We start from the raw sequence: 15844 nt of genomic DNA, 5'->3' as shown, positions 1-15844 counted from the left end.
GTTTCAAAGCCAGCCGGGCCTCCCTAGGGAGTTCCAGGCCAGCTGGGGCTACAGGGAGACCCTGTCTCAAAAAGACCAAAAAAAAAAAAAAAAAAATAAAAAAAAAAAAAAAAAAAAAAAAAAAAAATTAAGGTTCTTGTAAGATTGAAGCAAACTATGTCCTAACTGACTTTCTTTTCTTAAAAACAGTCAAGTGGATTATCGAGCAAAACTCTGGGCTTGCAACTTTTGTTACCAAAGGAATCAGGTAAGAACATGCCCCTTGTAGATGCTGCCGGTGTAGTGCTTGTCATGTAGGGAAATGCTTGTTTTAAAAGACTATCTTTCATTTAACAAAATACTATTGTATTTATTGTGTGGGAGTTAATTTGTTAATGCATTTTTGTCTTTGTTTGTAGTTCCCACCTACGTATGCTGGAATATCTGAAATGAATCAGCCTGCTGAACTTTTACCTCAGTTTTCTAGCATTGAATATGTAGTTCTGGTAAGAACAAAAGAGCAAATATTTAAAAAAAAACTTTATTATACAAAAGTTTATATCAAAATAATTGTAAAACTTGAAATGACTTTAAAGGCATGACAGCAAATAGCCTTGAGCATTTTAAAGGTAAGACCTGTGAAGTCAATTTGATTAAGGTAATTTCTGATTGTTGTTATTTGATGGTTTGTCAGATATGGGGTAGGATGATACGACTTGCTACATTGAGTAGATCAGTGATCAGTGAAGTGTCAAATTCATTTTGGAATTTGAAGGTCTGTTGGCACATACTTACTACAAGGCTCAAGCTGCTATTGTGCCTCTGAGTTTATGAATGAACACAGCCTTGCATGGGAAAAATAACCTGTATAAACACATAGTTGTTTATGTGTTTAATTGTGGGGAGCTGGGTACGATAGAACACCCTTTAATCTCAGCACTTGGGAGGTAGAAGCAGAAGAATCAGGAATTCAAGTTTATCTTTGTCTACATAGTGAGTTTGAGGCCCATCTGGGCAGGATGAGACCCTGTTTTAAAACAAGAAAAAACAGGAAAAGTGTGGAAATGAAAATATCCTTTATGAATGTTGCATAGAAAACAGAATTTTTGGGTTCACTTGAACTAGTCAGTAATTTGTCAAACATGGCTAGTTTTTGGTTTTCAGAGAATTTATCTCAGGCTTAGATAATTATTTTATAAAAATTACCTCATTATTTACTTTTAAAACCTTTATGTTTACAGAAATAAACTCACATTAGTTAGTGCAAGGCAATTTAACTTATCCTTCGTGTTTTTGACCAAAAATGTGGTACATGGCTTATGATTCTAAAATAATTTTTTTGTTTTATTATTTTTATTTTATGTATATGAGTGTATTGCCTGCATGTGTATAACTGCACCTGTGTCATGCAGTACCTACGGAGGTCAGAAGAAGGTGTCAAATCCCCTTGAACTAAAGTTAGGATGGTTGTTAGGAAGGACCCGGGTCCTCTGAAAGAGTAATCAGTGCTCTTAACCGCTGAGCCAACTCTCCAGCCCTGATTTTAAAAGAATTTATGACATGGTTTATCTATTATGTATCTACTTATTATTTTTATTTCCTATGTATTAATGTTTTGCTTGCATGTATGTAAGTACATACCTGTCTGCCTGCCTGGTGCCTGAGGAGACCAGAAGAGGGTGTCAGATCCCCTGGTACTGGAATTAGAGACAGTTGTGTACCACCATGTGAGTGCTAGGAACTGGACCTGAATCTTCTGCAGGAGCAGCCAGTGCTCTGAACCACTGGGCCTTCTCTTCAGCTCTTGTTCTGACTTAGTTTGTTGTTTCATTTGTTTTTAAATTTTTCGCCCTGAAACTGGGGTCTTAATGTTTTGACCAGGCTAATCTTGAATTTGTTGTTTTAAGTGATCCCACTAAGTATCTGAGTCTACAGGTATATACCATTACCTGGCCTAAACTTTGTAGTTGTTCATTTACTATTTGAAAAAAATACTGTAAGAAAATGAAAAAAATTTTTTTTGGCATCAGTCTTATACATCTCAGGCTGGTCTCAAATTTCCTATGTAGTTAAGGATGACCCTCAACTCCTGATTCTCTTGTCTGTTATCTCCCAAGCTGGGATTTTGGGTATATATCACCACACTCACCTTGAAAAATAATATTTATTATAAGAGCTCAAACCTGGGGCTGGAGAGATGGCTTAATGGTTAAGAGCACTGACTGCTTTTTCAGAGGACTGGGATTTGGTTCCCTGTACCTATATGGCAACTTACAACTATCCACAACTCCAGTTCTGGGGGATGTAACACTCTCCTTTGGCCTCTGTGAGCATTGCACAACATGAATGCACTTACATATATGCAGGCAATACACTCATACACATAAAATAAAAGTGATGAATAAAATACTAAAAATATTAAAAAATGAAAACTCATCCAATTAAAATAGAAAATAAAAGTCCATTCTGTGTGACCATATATGTGTTTGTTACTGTTTTTTGAGACAGGGTCTTGCTGTACAGTCCAGACTGGCCTTGAATTTGTGTTATTTCCTTCTGACTGCCTCCCGAATGCTAGCATTAAAAGTGTGCACCACCCTGTCCAGCTATTCATACACTTTTAAACTTAATTTTTCTTATTTAAAAGATATCTAATATTGTTGTGTGTTTGTGTATATGATGTGTATGTATGTGTGAGTGTAGGTGTGTGCATGTCACAGTGTGCTTGTGGAAATCAGAGGACAGTTTTCAGGACTCAGTTCTCATTTTCCACTCTGGGTTCTGGGGATTGAACAGGGGTCATCAGGTTGTCAGGCTTGCGTGGCAGGTGCTTTTACCTGCTGAGCCATCTTGTCAGCCCTTAAACTTAATTTTCCACTCAAAGCTGTGTCTTGAATATCTTACCATGACCATATATAACCCGCTTCCTTTCTGTCATGGCTTTATTAGAATTCTATTGTATGCATGTGTTAGGATTTCAGTGTATACATTCTTTAATTAGTTCCTGACCTACTGTTTTGAATATTGGGCCAAAGTGTTAATACCTTAAAAAAACCTTTTCTCAGCCAGGCGTGGTGGCGCACGCCTTTAATCCCAGCACTTGGGAGGCAGAGGCAGGCAGATCTTTGTGAGTTCGAGGCCATCCTGGTCTACATAGTTCCAGGACAGCTGGGGCTACAGGGAGACCCTGTCTCAAAAAAGACCAAAAAAAAAAAAAAAAAAAAAACCTTTTCTCATTGCTCTTATATTTTTTTAAAGCGTGGCCCTCAGATGCCTTTGATATTCCTCTATGTGGTTGATACCTGCATGGAAGATGAAGATTTACAAGCACTGAAAGAATCCATGCAGATGTCATTAAGTCTTTTACCACCCACGGCTCTGGTTGGGCTTATTACTTTTGGGAGAATGGTGCAGGTTCATGAACTTGGATGTGAAGGAATTTCAAAAAGCTATGTTTTCAGAGGAACAAAAGATCTGTCTGCCAAACAACTACAGGTAAGGAAGGATGGTAGCTTTCAACCAGTTTGTGAATTATACATGTTAATAAATGCTTTCTGGGTGTATATTTCTTTAAAAATATGACTAATTCGTTTTATCAAAATTGTATTATAACAAAGCTTTAAATTTAGTATCAGTATCATTTTTGTTTCTTGTGTGATTTAGATGTCATATAAATTGAAGGTCATCTACTTTTTGTAGTATATCTTAGATATCTCTCCATGACCATACATATAACCTGTTTTATTTCTGTAATGACTTTATTAGAATTCCATTGTATGCATATATTAGGATTTCATTCTGTATATTGTTTATTGTATTCATGAGTGTTCAGGAGCATGTGTATGTGGGTACATGTGTGTTCATGTGGAGACCTTAGGGCATCCTCAGGTGTCGTTCTTCCTCAGGCACCATCTACAGCTTGACAACGCTAGGCTAGCCTAGCCTCAGAAACCCACATTCCTACCATTCCAGCAGTGGATTACAGCCTTGTACCAGTACTCCCAGATTTTTTTTTTGTTACTGTTGTTGTTGTTTAATGTGCATTGTGGGGATTGATCTCAGGTCCTCATGCTTGAGAGGCACACACTTTACTGATTAAGCTACAAGTACTTTACTAACTAAGCTGTTTCTATAGCCTATTTACTTTTAACTATATCTTCAAAATTTGAAGTGAGTCTTTTACTGGCTTTCACCTTATAGTCTTCTGCCTCAGTCTCCTGAGTGCTGAGTACAGGTTTGCCATCATGTTTGATTCTGAAGTTTTCTTTTAATAGGTTGCGGAGGTAAAGAAGGTGACAGTGTGGAATTTTGAGCTAGAACTGAATTAAAGATAATTCAGGAGAGGAATGCTTGAGTTTGTGTACATGGAAAGGAAAGACTAAGGCGGGTGAGTGAAAGCAAGAGATAAGCAAGTGAGGTTTCAGAGAGCATGGTGGGTTCCTGAAGGAGAACAGGAAGCACTGTACGTTGGAGGAGAGGATCGTCTGTGTTCATGAGGCTGGAGAGAAAGTAGGTATAGGTTGAGTAGCTCTCATCCCAAAATATTTAGACAGAAGAGTTTTAGGTTTTTGGACTTTGGGATTTTTGAAATATTTGCAGACACAGGTGTGTGGAGATGGAATACATTCTGAGAAATGTCATTAGACAATTTCATCACAGTGTGAACATAGAGTACTTACTTGCCAACCAAGAAACTATGGCATAAATAGGTGGTATAATATTCGGGGACCACCACTGTGTATGTGGTCCATTGTTGACTGAGATATCATTATGTGACATGTGACTATACATAAAGAGATATCTCTGGGATGAGACCCAAGTATAAGCAAGAAGTTAATCTATGTTTAATGTATAGATTATACAGTATGAATGTTTTGCCTGCATGTATGTAAGTGCACCAAGTGTGTACAAACCCTGCATAGGCCAGAAGAGTGCATTGGATCCCCTGGAACTGGAGTTATAGACTATTGTTAGCTAACCGAACCTGAGTTTTCAAGAGCAGTCAGTACTCTTAACCACCAAGCCATCTCTCTGGCCACCAGTGTACCTTGTTTTGACTGTAGGGCATCACTTGGGGTTAAGGGTAGAATTTTATTATACATTTTATAATACTCAGAAACTTGCAAGTTTTAGAGCATTTCAGATTCTTTTTTTTTTTTTTTTTGCATCGGTCACAGAAGCCTGTGCTTCCCAGTGGCCAAAGTTTGTTTGTTTGTTTTTTTTTTGTTTTTGTTTGTTTGTATGTTTTTTGCTTTTTGAGACAGGATCTCCCTGTAATCCCAGCTGACCTGAACTCACTATGTAGACCAGGCTGCCCTTGAACTCACAAAGATCCGCCAGCCTCTGCCTCCCAACTGCTGGGATTAAAGGCATGAGCCACCATGCTCAGCTTCAGATGGGTTTTTAAGACTAGAGATACTAGGGATAATTTGTGGTAATGATATCTACTTTTCAGGATGGTCATGAGAATAGATTTTGCCTTTGAATGTATGCTTTTATTACTATTAATAAATTATAAATTTGTTTAGAGTGGTTTGGTTCTCATTGTAGAGGACATAGCACTTATACAACTGTAGTATATAAAATAGGCAAGTGAATGGTTGCACTACATTTTTTTCTCATTGAAATGTTTTTTTTTTTTTTTTTTTTTGGTGGAGGTCAGAAGAGGGTATTAGATCCCCCAAAACTGGAGTCACAAATGATTGTTAGCCATCATGTGGGTCCTGAGAACTGAACCTGGGTCCTCTGCAAGAGCAGCCAGTGTTCTTAACCTCTTAGCCATCTCTCAGCCCCCTCTGTACTTCTTCATAATGCTGTAGTTATGATCCTACATTAATTTATTAGATAACTTTATTCCTTCTGGATTTTAACTGCCATGAGGGCAGGGAGTGTTTTTTGTTTGTTTGTTTGTTTTTAATCACTGCATTCCTCCTATATAGTAGGTACTTAAGACGGTAGTTGCTGAAAGGGGTTAGTGCATGTAAGTTAAGAAGTATGGACATTTACATTAAAGATTAATTTGACTGTTCATTAGATAAGAAGTACTTCTAAATTAGCATCCCTCCTCTTTACTCCATAATGTACACTTTCTTTCTCCTGGTGAACTGCTGCTCTTTCTCCCTCAGTGTCTACAACTGAACTATTTGCCTTCTGAGGAAAGATACCTTGTGTTGTTTATTTTTATGTTCCTAATTGTAGCTTAGCACCTTGAACATGGTAAATAGTTGATAAATATTTGTGGAGGTAAATAAATGAATCTCATTGAAATTATTTCTTTACAGGAAATGCTGGGGCTCTCTAAAGTACCAGTTACTCAAGCCACACGTGGTCCTCAGGTACAGCAGCCACCTCCTTCCAATAGGTAACTAATATAGCAAACAAAATTATATAATTCTTGCAGATACTTTAAATATATTATGCCCTTAAGCACAGGTATTTGTTGATACTTTAGCATTAAATGTTTTTAGTGACAGAAATACATTGCAATAATATAGGTTTTAAAGAGTAGAGGCAGAAATTTTTTTACTGAAATGGCTCATTTTTATCATTATGATGTAAAGAGTTTAGCTTTGATTTTTATTTGATTTGATTTTTATTTTTTAATTTATTTTTTATTTTTAAAAGTATTATATTTTTCACCCATGTTGTGCAGTGCCTATGGAGGCCAGAAGAGGGCATCAGATCCTCTGGAACTAGAATTACAATTGTTAGCCACATGTGGGTACTGGGAACCAAACCCAGAGCCACCAGCGCTCTGTTGCTGTGATAAAACACTGACCAAAACCAACTTGGAGAGAAAAAGGTTTGTTTATTTGGCTTATAGGTTACAGCCCATCATTGAGGGACCCCCGGGCAGGAGCTCAGGTAGAAATCTCTAGGAAGGAACTGAAGCATAAACAATGGAGGAATGCTTGGTACTGGCTGCTCCCTCTGGCTTGTTCAGCTACCTTTCTCATACATCCCAGGCCCACTTGCCCCCCTGGAACTGGAGTTACAGACAGTTGTTAGCTGCCATGTGGGTGCTGGGATTCGAACCCAGGACTTCTGCAAGAACATTCAGTGTTCTTAACCACTTAGCCATCTCTCCAGCCCCAATACATTTTTATTTTTAAATTCACAAACCTTAATTTTTCTGGCTTTAGGATAGCAAAAATAGGGCCTCAAAATCTTTTAATTTTAACTTTATTGTTACCTTTCTCTTAACCTAATCAGAGGAGATATTTCTAAATTTGAGTTGATTGATGTATCTTCTCATTATTTTGATAACCTTAGAACTTAGTAGATGAGGAAATGAAAGTTGAAGTCCTGCAGAAACAGCAAAAGAAAAAAATTATAGTATTGCATTGGTCCCAGGAGCAGTCGCACCATTGTCAGTGAAATGCATTTGGAATGTATATGCTTGAGCCACTCCAGTCCTGCTAGTACAAACTATAGAACTGTGGCCTAGTAATGTGTTTCTTGTTTTTCGGAGACAGACTCTCACATAGCCCAGGTTGGACTCAAACTTACATTGTTATTGAAAGTGATCTTGAACTACCGATCCTCCTACCTATACTTTTTTTGTTTTTTAAATATAATTTTAAATCTTTTTCTTTTTGCATTTTAAAAATTTTATGTGCATATTGCCTGTGTGTATATTAAGTGCTTTCATGTGTTGCAATGACTGCAGAGGCCAGAAGAGGGTGTCAGATAGCCTGAAACTGGAGTTAGAGACGGCTGTTAGCTGTCATATGGGTGCTGGGAGCCAAACCTCGGTCCTCTGTAAGCACAGCCAGTGCTCTTGACCATTGAACTGTCTCTCCAACTCCTTGTCTACACTTTCTGAGTGCTGGAATTATGGACTTGCTGCACTATGCCTGGCTAGTTTCTCTCTCCTCTCCCTCATCTTCCTCTCCCTTCTCTTCTCTTCCCTCTTCTCCTCTTTTTGCTTCCTCCTCTTTTTTCCTCCTTACCCCACACCCTGTATGTGTGTATATGTGTGTGTGTTGCGGTGGATCCAGCCCAGGGTCTAATACATGCTAAACAGTCAACTAACTGACCTACATCTAAAGTAGCAGTCTGTTTTCAAACAAGCCTTCCCATGGATTCTTTTGCTTGAAAGATTGTAAACTGTTGTTCTGCTGTGTATCCAAATATTTTTATGTGTTTTGGGGAAAAATTATTGAACCGTCACATTCATAAATGGATTTTTATTTAATTTTGTTTTGCAGATTCTTACAGCCTGTACAGAAGATAGATATGAATCTCACAGATCTTCTCGGAGAACTTCAACGAGACCCATGGCCTGTACCACAAGGAAAGAGACCTTTGCGTTCCTCAGGAGTAGCACTTTCCATAGCTGTAGGATTACTTGAGGTAGTGATGAATTTGTTTTGGAATGTAAAGAGAGAGAGAGAGAGAGAGAGAGAGAGAGAGAGAGAGAGAGAGAGAGAGAGAAATTGTAAGGATATGGTCATACAGTCGTGGTTGGTGTGCCCTCCCGTCTTTCCTCTTTTCTTACTCTTCTTCCTCCCTCTTCCATTTTTGTCATTTTTTTCATTGTTGTCATCTTTGCTATCTTCTTGTCATCTTTATCGTCTTTTTCATTTGGTCTTATTGTGTAGCCCAGTTAGTGCCATGCTGCTCTTGAACTAATAGTAATCCCCCTGTCTCAGCCTTCTGAGAGCTGGGATTATAGCTGTGTACCACCATGTTGACTTTTTCATTCTCATTCAGTAATTAAACTTTTTGAAAAGCTCTACACAGGAGGCAATTCTGTGGCAGAAATGAGCTCCATGTTCTATCAGTTCAGTTTTGACACTACTAGAAGCGGCATTGCAGCACAAATTAAAGGCTCCCTTCCATGTGCCTGTTGGTCATTTCAGAGACAAGCTACTGTACTTTGAGAAAATATATTTATTTGTATATTTATTATTTTTATGTTTATGTATATTAGTGTATTGCCTGAAGGCATGTAAGTACTCCCATGTCATGCAGTGCCTGGAGAAGTCAGAAGATGGTATCGGGTCCCCTGGAGTTAATGGACGATTATTAGGTGCTATGTGGGTGCCAGAAACCAAACTCAGGTCCTCTGCAAGAGCAGCCAGTGTCCTTAACACTGAGCCATCTCTCCAGTGCCTTATTTTATCTATCTATCTATCTATCTATCTATCTATCTATCTATCTATCTATCTATCATCCATTCATTCATTTATATTTTATTTATTTATTTATTTATTTTATTTATTCACAGCACTTAACCTTGTCAACATGTGCCTACATTTGAAAGCAATCCCTCTGGAATTTACTTATTTATTTATTATTTCATTTGTTTTTTGAGGCAGGGTCTCCCTGTAGCCTCAGCTGTCCTGGAACTCACTATGTAGACCAAGCTGGCCTTGAAATCACAGAGATCTGCCTGCCTCTGCCTCCTGAGTGCTGGGATTAAAGGCATGCACCACCATGCCCAGCCTCCTTATTTTATTTTGAAGTTATATGTATATGTGGGTGTCTCTGTGTGGGTATGTGCAGGTGCCTGTGGAGGTCAGAAGAGGGCATCAGATCCTCTGGAGCTGAGTTACAAGCTGTTGTAGGCAACCTGATGTGGGTGCTGAAAATTGAACCTGGGTCCTCTGTCAGATTTTCCCTCTATCTTTAGGAAGTCCAGGTAGACAGGAATTGAGTCTTCTTCGCTTGATTTCCATGTCAGCCTTTGCTTTTTATCCTTCTTTATTTCATTTTGATTCTCTTACTTCCTGCAGTGCTTCTCACAGAGTTTTTGTTTCAATCTGGTGGTTTTTGGCCTACTGCTGGCTTCTTTCTTCCTTTTACTTTTGTCGTCAGGCGAAGGCTTTGAGTAGGATAGATCACTGGGACTTTCTATGTTTTTACTTGTAAGAAATCTGAAATTTGGGATTTCTAGTTTTATGAAAATGTATGCTTTGATCTTACTCTTCATTGTTGTTTTGTCTTTACAAGATGTTACCTTAGATAACCAGAAAGAAAAGAATGTTTTTGTTTATTAAACAAGTTTTTTTTTTATTTTTAAAGATGTGTTTATTTGTTTTATGTAAGTGCCTACCTATATGTATGTATCATGTGCATGTCTGGTACCCAGGTGAGCCAGGAGCAGGGGTCAGAACCCGTGGAACTGGAGTTTCAGACAGTTGTTATCCACTATGTGGGTGCTAGGAACTGACCCAGCTCATCTGTAAGAGCAGAGAGTCCTCTTAATCTCTCCAGCCCCTATTAAACAAGCTTTAAGAAAGTTATAGGTTAGGCACACTTTGCAAAGACACAGAATACAAGGATGCATACAAGTCACTGTTAAAGGCAGCTTTTTGTCTCTTCCCATTTTTTTGTTCTTTTTACCTATGTAGCCTAGCATGGCCTTGAACTTGTAGTCCTTCTGCCTCAGCCTCTTAAGTGCTGGAATTGCTTGTGTGTGCCTCTTACTTGGCATAGGATTTAAAAAAATTTATTGCCAATCAAAGTTTTATATTATTTAGAATTTGTAAATGTAATTTATTATTTTTTTCTCTTTTTATCTTTTCTTTTTGTTTTTTGCTCTTTGTTATTTTTTTCTTTTAGATAGTAGTGTTTCTGTAGCTTGAGTTGGGTGGTAACTCATTATGTAACCCAGGCTGGCCTTGAACTGATGAGCTTACTTCCTCAGCTTTCTGAATACACCACTCCAGCACCAGAGTGGAGGTATTTTCAATATACTTACATAAATATTAACCACGTGAAGCATAGTGCATATAACAGGTGGAGAGAGTGTCTTATGGCATTTTGCTGCTTGTTGGGGACTTGATGTTACCAGTTCAAGGATACTTTGTCAGTGTTATTCTAGATGGCCTCATTTCCTCCTGATTATGCTCAGGAGTTCTTTTGTTATAAATTTTGAGAGTTCTTTCATATAAAGCATATTTAATTTTGCCCCTTCATGTCTCTGGAGAGTGAAGGTAGGGTGGCTCTGGACGTCTAGGCTCAGAATGGTCTTCACTTAGAAGTTTGACTCATTCCTCTCTAGGTAAGATTCATGTCGCTGGCTGCTGCTAACTTCATACAGTCTCATTTCTTTTTTAAAGGAAATTTACTTTTCCTTCTGGGCACTTTGAGAATGTTCTTTATTCTTTTCTTGCTAATTGTGCTTGCTTTTTGGTAGTCTCTTTCAGTCTTGTTACTCTTCAGCTTAGTTTTTGTTTTTTTTGTCTTTTTAATTTCGCTCATTAGGTAAATGCTAGATGTTAGAACTTTACGTATCTTTAGCTTCTCTCTCAAAGTTTCCTTCTTTGCTTCTGTTGGTGGGATGTTTCCTTAGCTTTATATTCTATGTCTCTCTGTTTTCAGACATGCTTTTCAGCTCAAACACTAATTGAAACATTTTCAATGCTTTTAATTCTAGAAACTTTTGATAGTTAATCATGGTCATCACCTGCTCCTGTATTTCCCAGCCTACAATTTTCATGCTAAGACCCTCCAGGCAGATGGTTTGCTTCCCACAGAGCAGCCCTCAGGAATTGTTGAGGCAGTACCTTGGCAGCAGTGGTGTCTGACAAGCTGCATCTTTTTTTTCTGTTGCTGCTTTTTGACTCCAAATAGGGACGACACACACACACTTACTCATATACATGACTATATATACTAAAATTTTTTTTTGATTATTTTGTCAATCCACTCCAACCTGAGTTCTTCAAAAATTTTTGTCTGCTGGGAACACTCTTTCTTATTCTTAAATTTCTTTTTATTTATTTTAAATTTTTTGTGGTCCTGGGGATTAACCCAGGACCTTGAGTATGCTGGGCAAGAGCTTCTCATGGAGCTCTATCTGCAGTTTGCTTCCTTAATTTTTAAAGTAATATCTTTTCTTCCATCTATTTATTTATCGAATTTATTTTGAGACAGGGCCTCCTGTAACTCAGGCTAGCCTTGAACTTGCTGTGTAGCCAAGGATGACTTAGAACTTCTGATCCTTCTTTTAGTTCCCAAGTGCTAAGATTACAGACATATAGCCCACACCTGGTTTTATGTGGGGCTGGGGACTGAACCAGGGCTTCGTGAATGATAGGCAAACACTCTACTAACTGTGGTGCCTTCCCCGCCCTAGCCATATTTAGTCTTTCAAACACAGAAAACAAAAGTAAAACAGCAAAACCCAAAAGGCATTGCCCCCACAACTCTCTTTCTCTTCCCCCTTCTCTCCCCTTCTCTATCTTGCTCTTTCCACAGCTGTGTGTAGAATTAACTAAGAAGGAAAAATATCCTTGTTATAGGGTTTAGGTTAAAAATAGGAATGCAATACTACTTAGAATAAGATTTTTTAAAAAATTTATTCAAATAAATGGCCATGTTTTTAGTCTTGTTAAGTAATTAGTAACAAATGTATGCTTTTTGCTACAAGCAATACATTGGAATTCATTATCAGAAATATACAGACCTGCTTTTCATTGTCTTCTAAACTCCCTTCATGAATTCCTTTTTTCCAACAGTGTACTTTTCCTAACACTGGTGCTCGTATAATGATGTTCATTGGTGGCCCTGCTACCCAGGGGCCTGGAATGGTGGTTGGAGATGAATTGAAGACACCTATAAGATCCTGGCATGACATTGAGAAAGACAATGCCAAATATGTCAAAAAGGGAACTAAGGTAATTTGTTTCTCAGTCTTTTAACCTCATTAACCTTACTAGAAAATATGGTCTTTTGATGGGAAAGGAAGAATACAAATACTTTTCAGTAGAAATCTGATGGGAAGTCTGATAATAGAATTACCAATCAAAATTCGAGAAACGCTCTTTTTCTTGATAAATTGTTTTTTTGGTTTGAAATGCTCAAAAACCTTAGTAGTAGGTCATGGTAGATAGCTCCTTAAAGACTATTCTTGAGAGGAACTCTTGGTGCCTGCTTATTTGTCCATTTATGAAGCATGTTTGTTTTCAGCAGAAGTTTCTGATTTTTTGTTTCTAAGAGGCATTGTGTAGGTTTTGCACATATGTGTTGTTCCTAGCTCAGGTGGTCCAGCTGTTTTCTTGTGAGTTTTCTGTTTGTCCGATTTCATATTTTCTAGCCTTGTGCTAAAAAGTATATTTCACTAATGATGATTCTGACTCTTACATATTGTTTTCTCTTGTTAACATCCTTATTAGCATTGTTTTTCAGTTCAGGCTTTTAGTTTAATTGTACTGCACTACTTCACATTTTTTAGGAAACTTTGTATTTTAATAATAATGAATGAAATAAGTTTTGACACTTGGTGAATGTTTTTTTGTCTGCTAATTAATTCCTCCCCCTTTTAATTTTATTTTTTAACTTGGTTTAAATGTAGGTGTCTCCGTTTGGGTATGTACATGTGAGAGCAGTGTCTGCAGAGGCCAAGAGGGCATCAGAGTCCTTGAAGCTGGAGTTCTAGGTGGTTGTGAGCCACCCAATGTGGGTGCTGGGAACCGAACTGGGTCCTCTGGAAGCGTGCTCTTAAACTGCTAAGTCATCTCTAGCCCCTAATTTCCCTTTTAGCTTGGAGTGTTTTTTGGCTACAGCTGCAAAAATGCTTTTGTTTGCTTATCTTTTGGTTTTGTCATTCTGTTTTCAGATGTGTTACCTGAATGTGCCCTTAGCTAGGGAAGAGTTGTGTTGTTCAACCTTGTTTGTGTATGAAAAAAAGGATGCTTAGTATGCCTTTCTTAAATTTTGCTTTGTTTAGGGGCTTAGAAATAGTAGCTTTTAAATCAAAGAATGTTAAAATGTCAGGCTCGTTTTTTTTTTTTAGTCAGAGTCTTGCTATATAGTCAAAATCATGAGCCTTCTGCCTTAGCCTCCCCAGTTCTGGAATTTCAGATGTATGCCTCATGACTGGCAGAAAATGTCAGACCTTTAGAAGTTACTGCATCATTTTTATGAAACATAGAAAATTAAATGAGAAAAATTCATATGTAAGTTATGATGAATTATTCTCTTACATTATTTTGATTTCTTATTAGGGAAAAGATTTATAGAATTGTGATTTTTATGTATTTGACTTAATTAAAAAATGTTTTTGTAGCACTTTGAAGCATTGGCTAATCGAGCTGCTACAACTGGGCATGTAATTGATATCTACGCATGTGCATTAGATCAGACAGGCCTCATGGAGATGAAATGCTGTCCTAATCTCACTGGGTATGTACTTTCATTTGTAGTTATCTGGTAATGACCGTTTACAACTATGAACTGATGATGACAGTTCAGGAAAATAAAAGATTCATTGAAGAGTGACGACACCTTCAAGGCAACATTTGATAGCAGGTTTTGTGGGTCTTCTGTGGAGCCCACTTTACATTTCTTAATTTTTAAAAATTTTTATTTATTATTTTTATTTTGGGCTGGAGAGATGGCTCAGCGGTTAAGAGCACTGGCTGTTCTTGCAGAAGACCTAGGTTCAAATCCCAGCACCCACATGGCAGCTCACAACTGTCTATAACTTCAGTTCTAGTGGATCTGATGCCCTCTTCTGTCCTCCGTGGGCATTGCACTTACATACATGCAAGCATAACACTCATAAACATAAAATAAAATAAAAATAAAGCGAAAATAAATAAATGAAGCCAAAAAATTTATTTTTATTTTATGTGTATGAGTGTATTGCCTGCATGTGTGTAAGTGCACCTGTGTCATGCAGTGCCTGTGGAGGTCAGAAGAAGGGATTGAATTCCCCTGGAGCTGGAGTTATGGATGGTTGTTAGCCGCCACGTGGGTTCTGGAGTCCTCTGCAAGAATAGCCAGTGCTTTTAACCACTGAGTCATGTCCCCAGCCCCTTATTTCTAAAATATAGAATTATTGGCTGGGGGTGATAGCACATACTTTAATCCAAGCTCTTGGGAGACAGAGGTGGGCAGGAGCTCTGTGAGTTTGAGGTCTACATAGCAAGTTCCAGGATAGCCATGGATGCATAATGTGACCCTGTTTTGGGAGACAAAAAAAAATCACAGAATTATAGTCACAGGTTCTTTTTTAAAACTTCATTTTTATATGCTGTCATTTTATTATTTTAGTAGTGTTTTAGCATAACATACCATGAAATTTACCCACTTAAAATGTATGATAAAAGGACTAGAGAGATGGATCAGCAGTTAAGAACACTGGTGACTTTTGCAGAGGACCCAGGTTCTGTTCCCAGCATCTACAGTTCTAGGGAATCTGGGGTCCTCCTTAGGTATTTCATGCACAGGTGTACTCACATGTAGGCAAAGCACTTACACATGGAAAATAAATAATTTAAAAAAGATTTCTTTTTCTATTCACAGTGTATATAGCTGTTGCCATCATCAAATTTAGAACATTTTCATGACCCTGAAGAGAAACTGTCTATTAGTTGTCACTTGCCATCCGTCTCCCCTTTCTGTCCCATCGTCTTAGCCCTAGGCAACCCCTTATGGCCTCTTCTGGATATTTCATGTGAATGGAATAATATAATAGTGTTTTGCAGTAACTTTCTTCATTCAGCATGTTTTTAAGCTCATGTATACTTACTGTGTAAGAATATTTCTTTTTGTTGCTGAATAAAAGTGAAGGAGGGATTCAGCTTCATTTAATGTTCTGTTATATGCGTACTTTACATGTGTAAACAGCTAAAACTCAGTAGGAAAAGCATTACCAGGACAGGCTGTGGTCAGTCGTGCAGATACTACAGATGCAAAATAGTGCAGAGTAAAGATTAAGCAGTTTAATACTAAAGGTCATTGAGAACTGAACTACAAACTATAGAAGTTGACCTGCAGTGACATAGCAAAACAACAGGAGAGACGTGGAAGCAACTGATGTAGACTAAAGCTTCTTAAGCTTCTCAGGCTTTACTGTGTATAAATAAATTAGGGTTCTTTTTTTCCCTCTCCTCCTTTTTCCCTTTCC

At 37.9% G+C, this 15844-nt stretch overlaps 1 protein-coding gene across 1 annotated transcript in view; it reads left to right on the top strand.

The window, feature by feature from the left end:
* Positions 1-15844, top strand: part of Sec23a (Sec23 homolog A, coat complex II component) — a 52503-nt gene that overhangs the window by 6598 nt on the left and 30061 nt on the right. Inside the window, exons 4-10 of the mRNA XM_008832898.3 lie at positions 190-247; positions 399-485; positions 3238-3474; positions 6261-6340; positions 8190-8334; positions 12450-12608; positions 14000-14115. Of these exons, the coding sequence (XP_008831120.1) occupies positions 190-247; positions 399-485; positions 3238-3474; positions 6261-6340; positions 8190-8334; positions 12450-12608; positions 14000-14115 (882 nt within the window). The remainder of the gene's footprint in view (positions 1-189; positions 248-398; positions 486-3237; positions 3475-6260; positions 6341-8189; positions 8335-12449; positions 12609-13999; positions 14116-15844) is intronic.

Source organism: Nannospalax galili, unplaced genomic scaffold (genome assembly GCF_000622305.1).
Source record: "Nannospalax galili isolate Female #2095 unplaced genomic scaffold, S.galili_v1.0 scaffold636, whole genome shotgun sequence".
NCBI classification, from domain to species: Eukaryota; Metazoa; Chordata; class Mammalia; order Rodentia; family Spalacidae; genus Nannospalax; species Nannospalax galili.
This window is presented reverse-complemented; position numbering and strand designations above follow the sequence as displayed.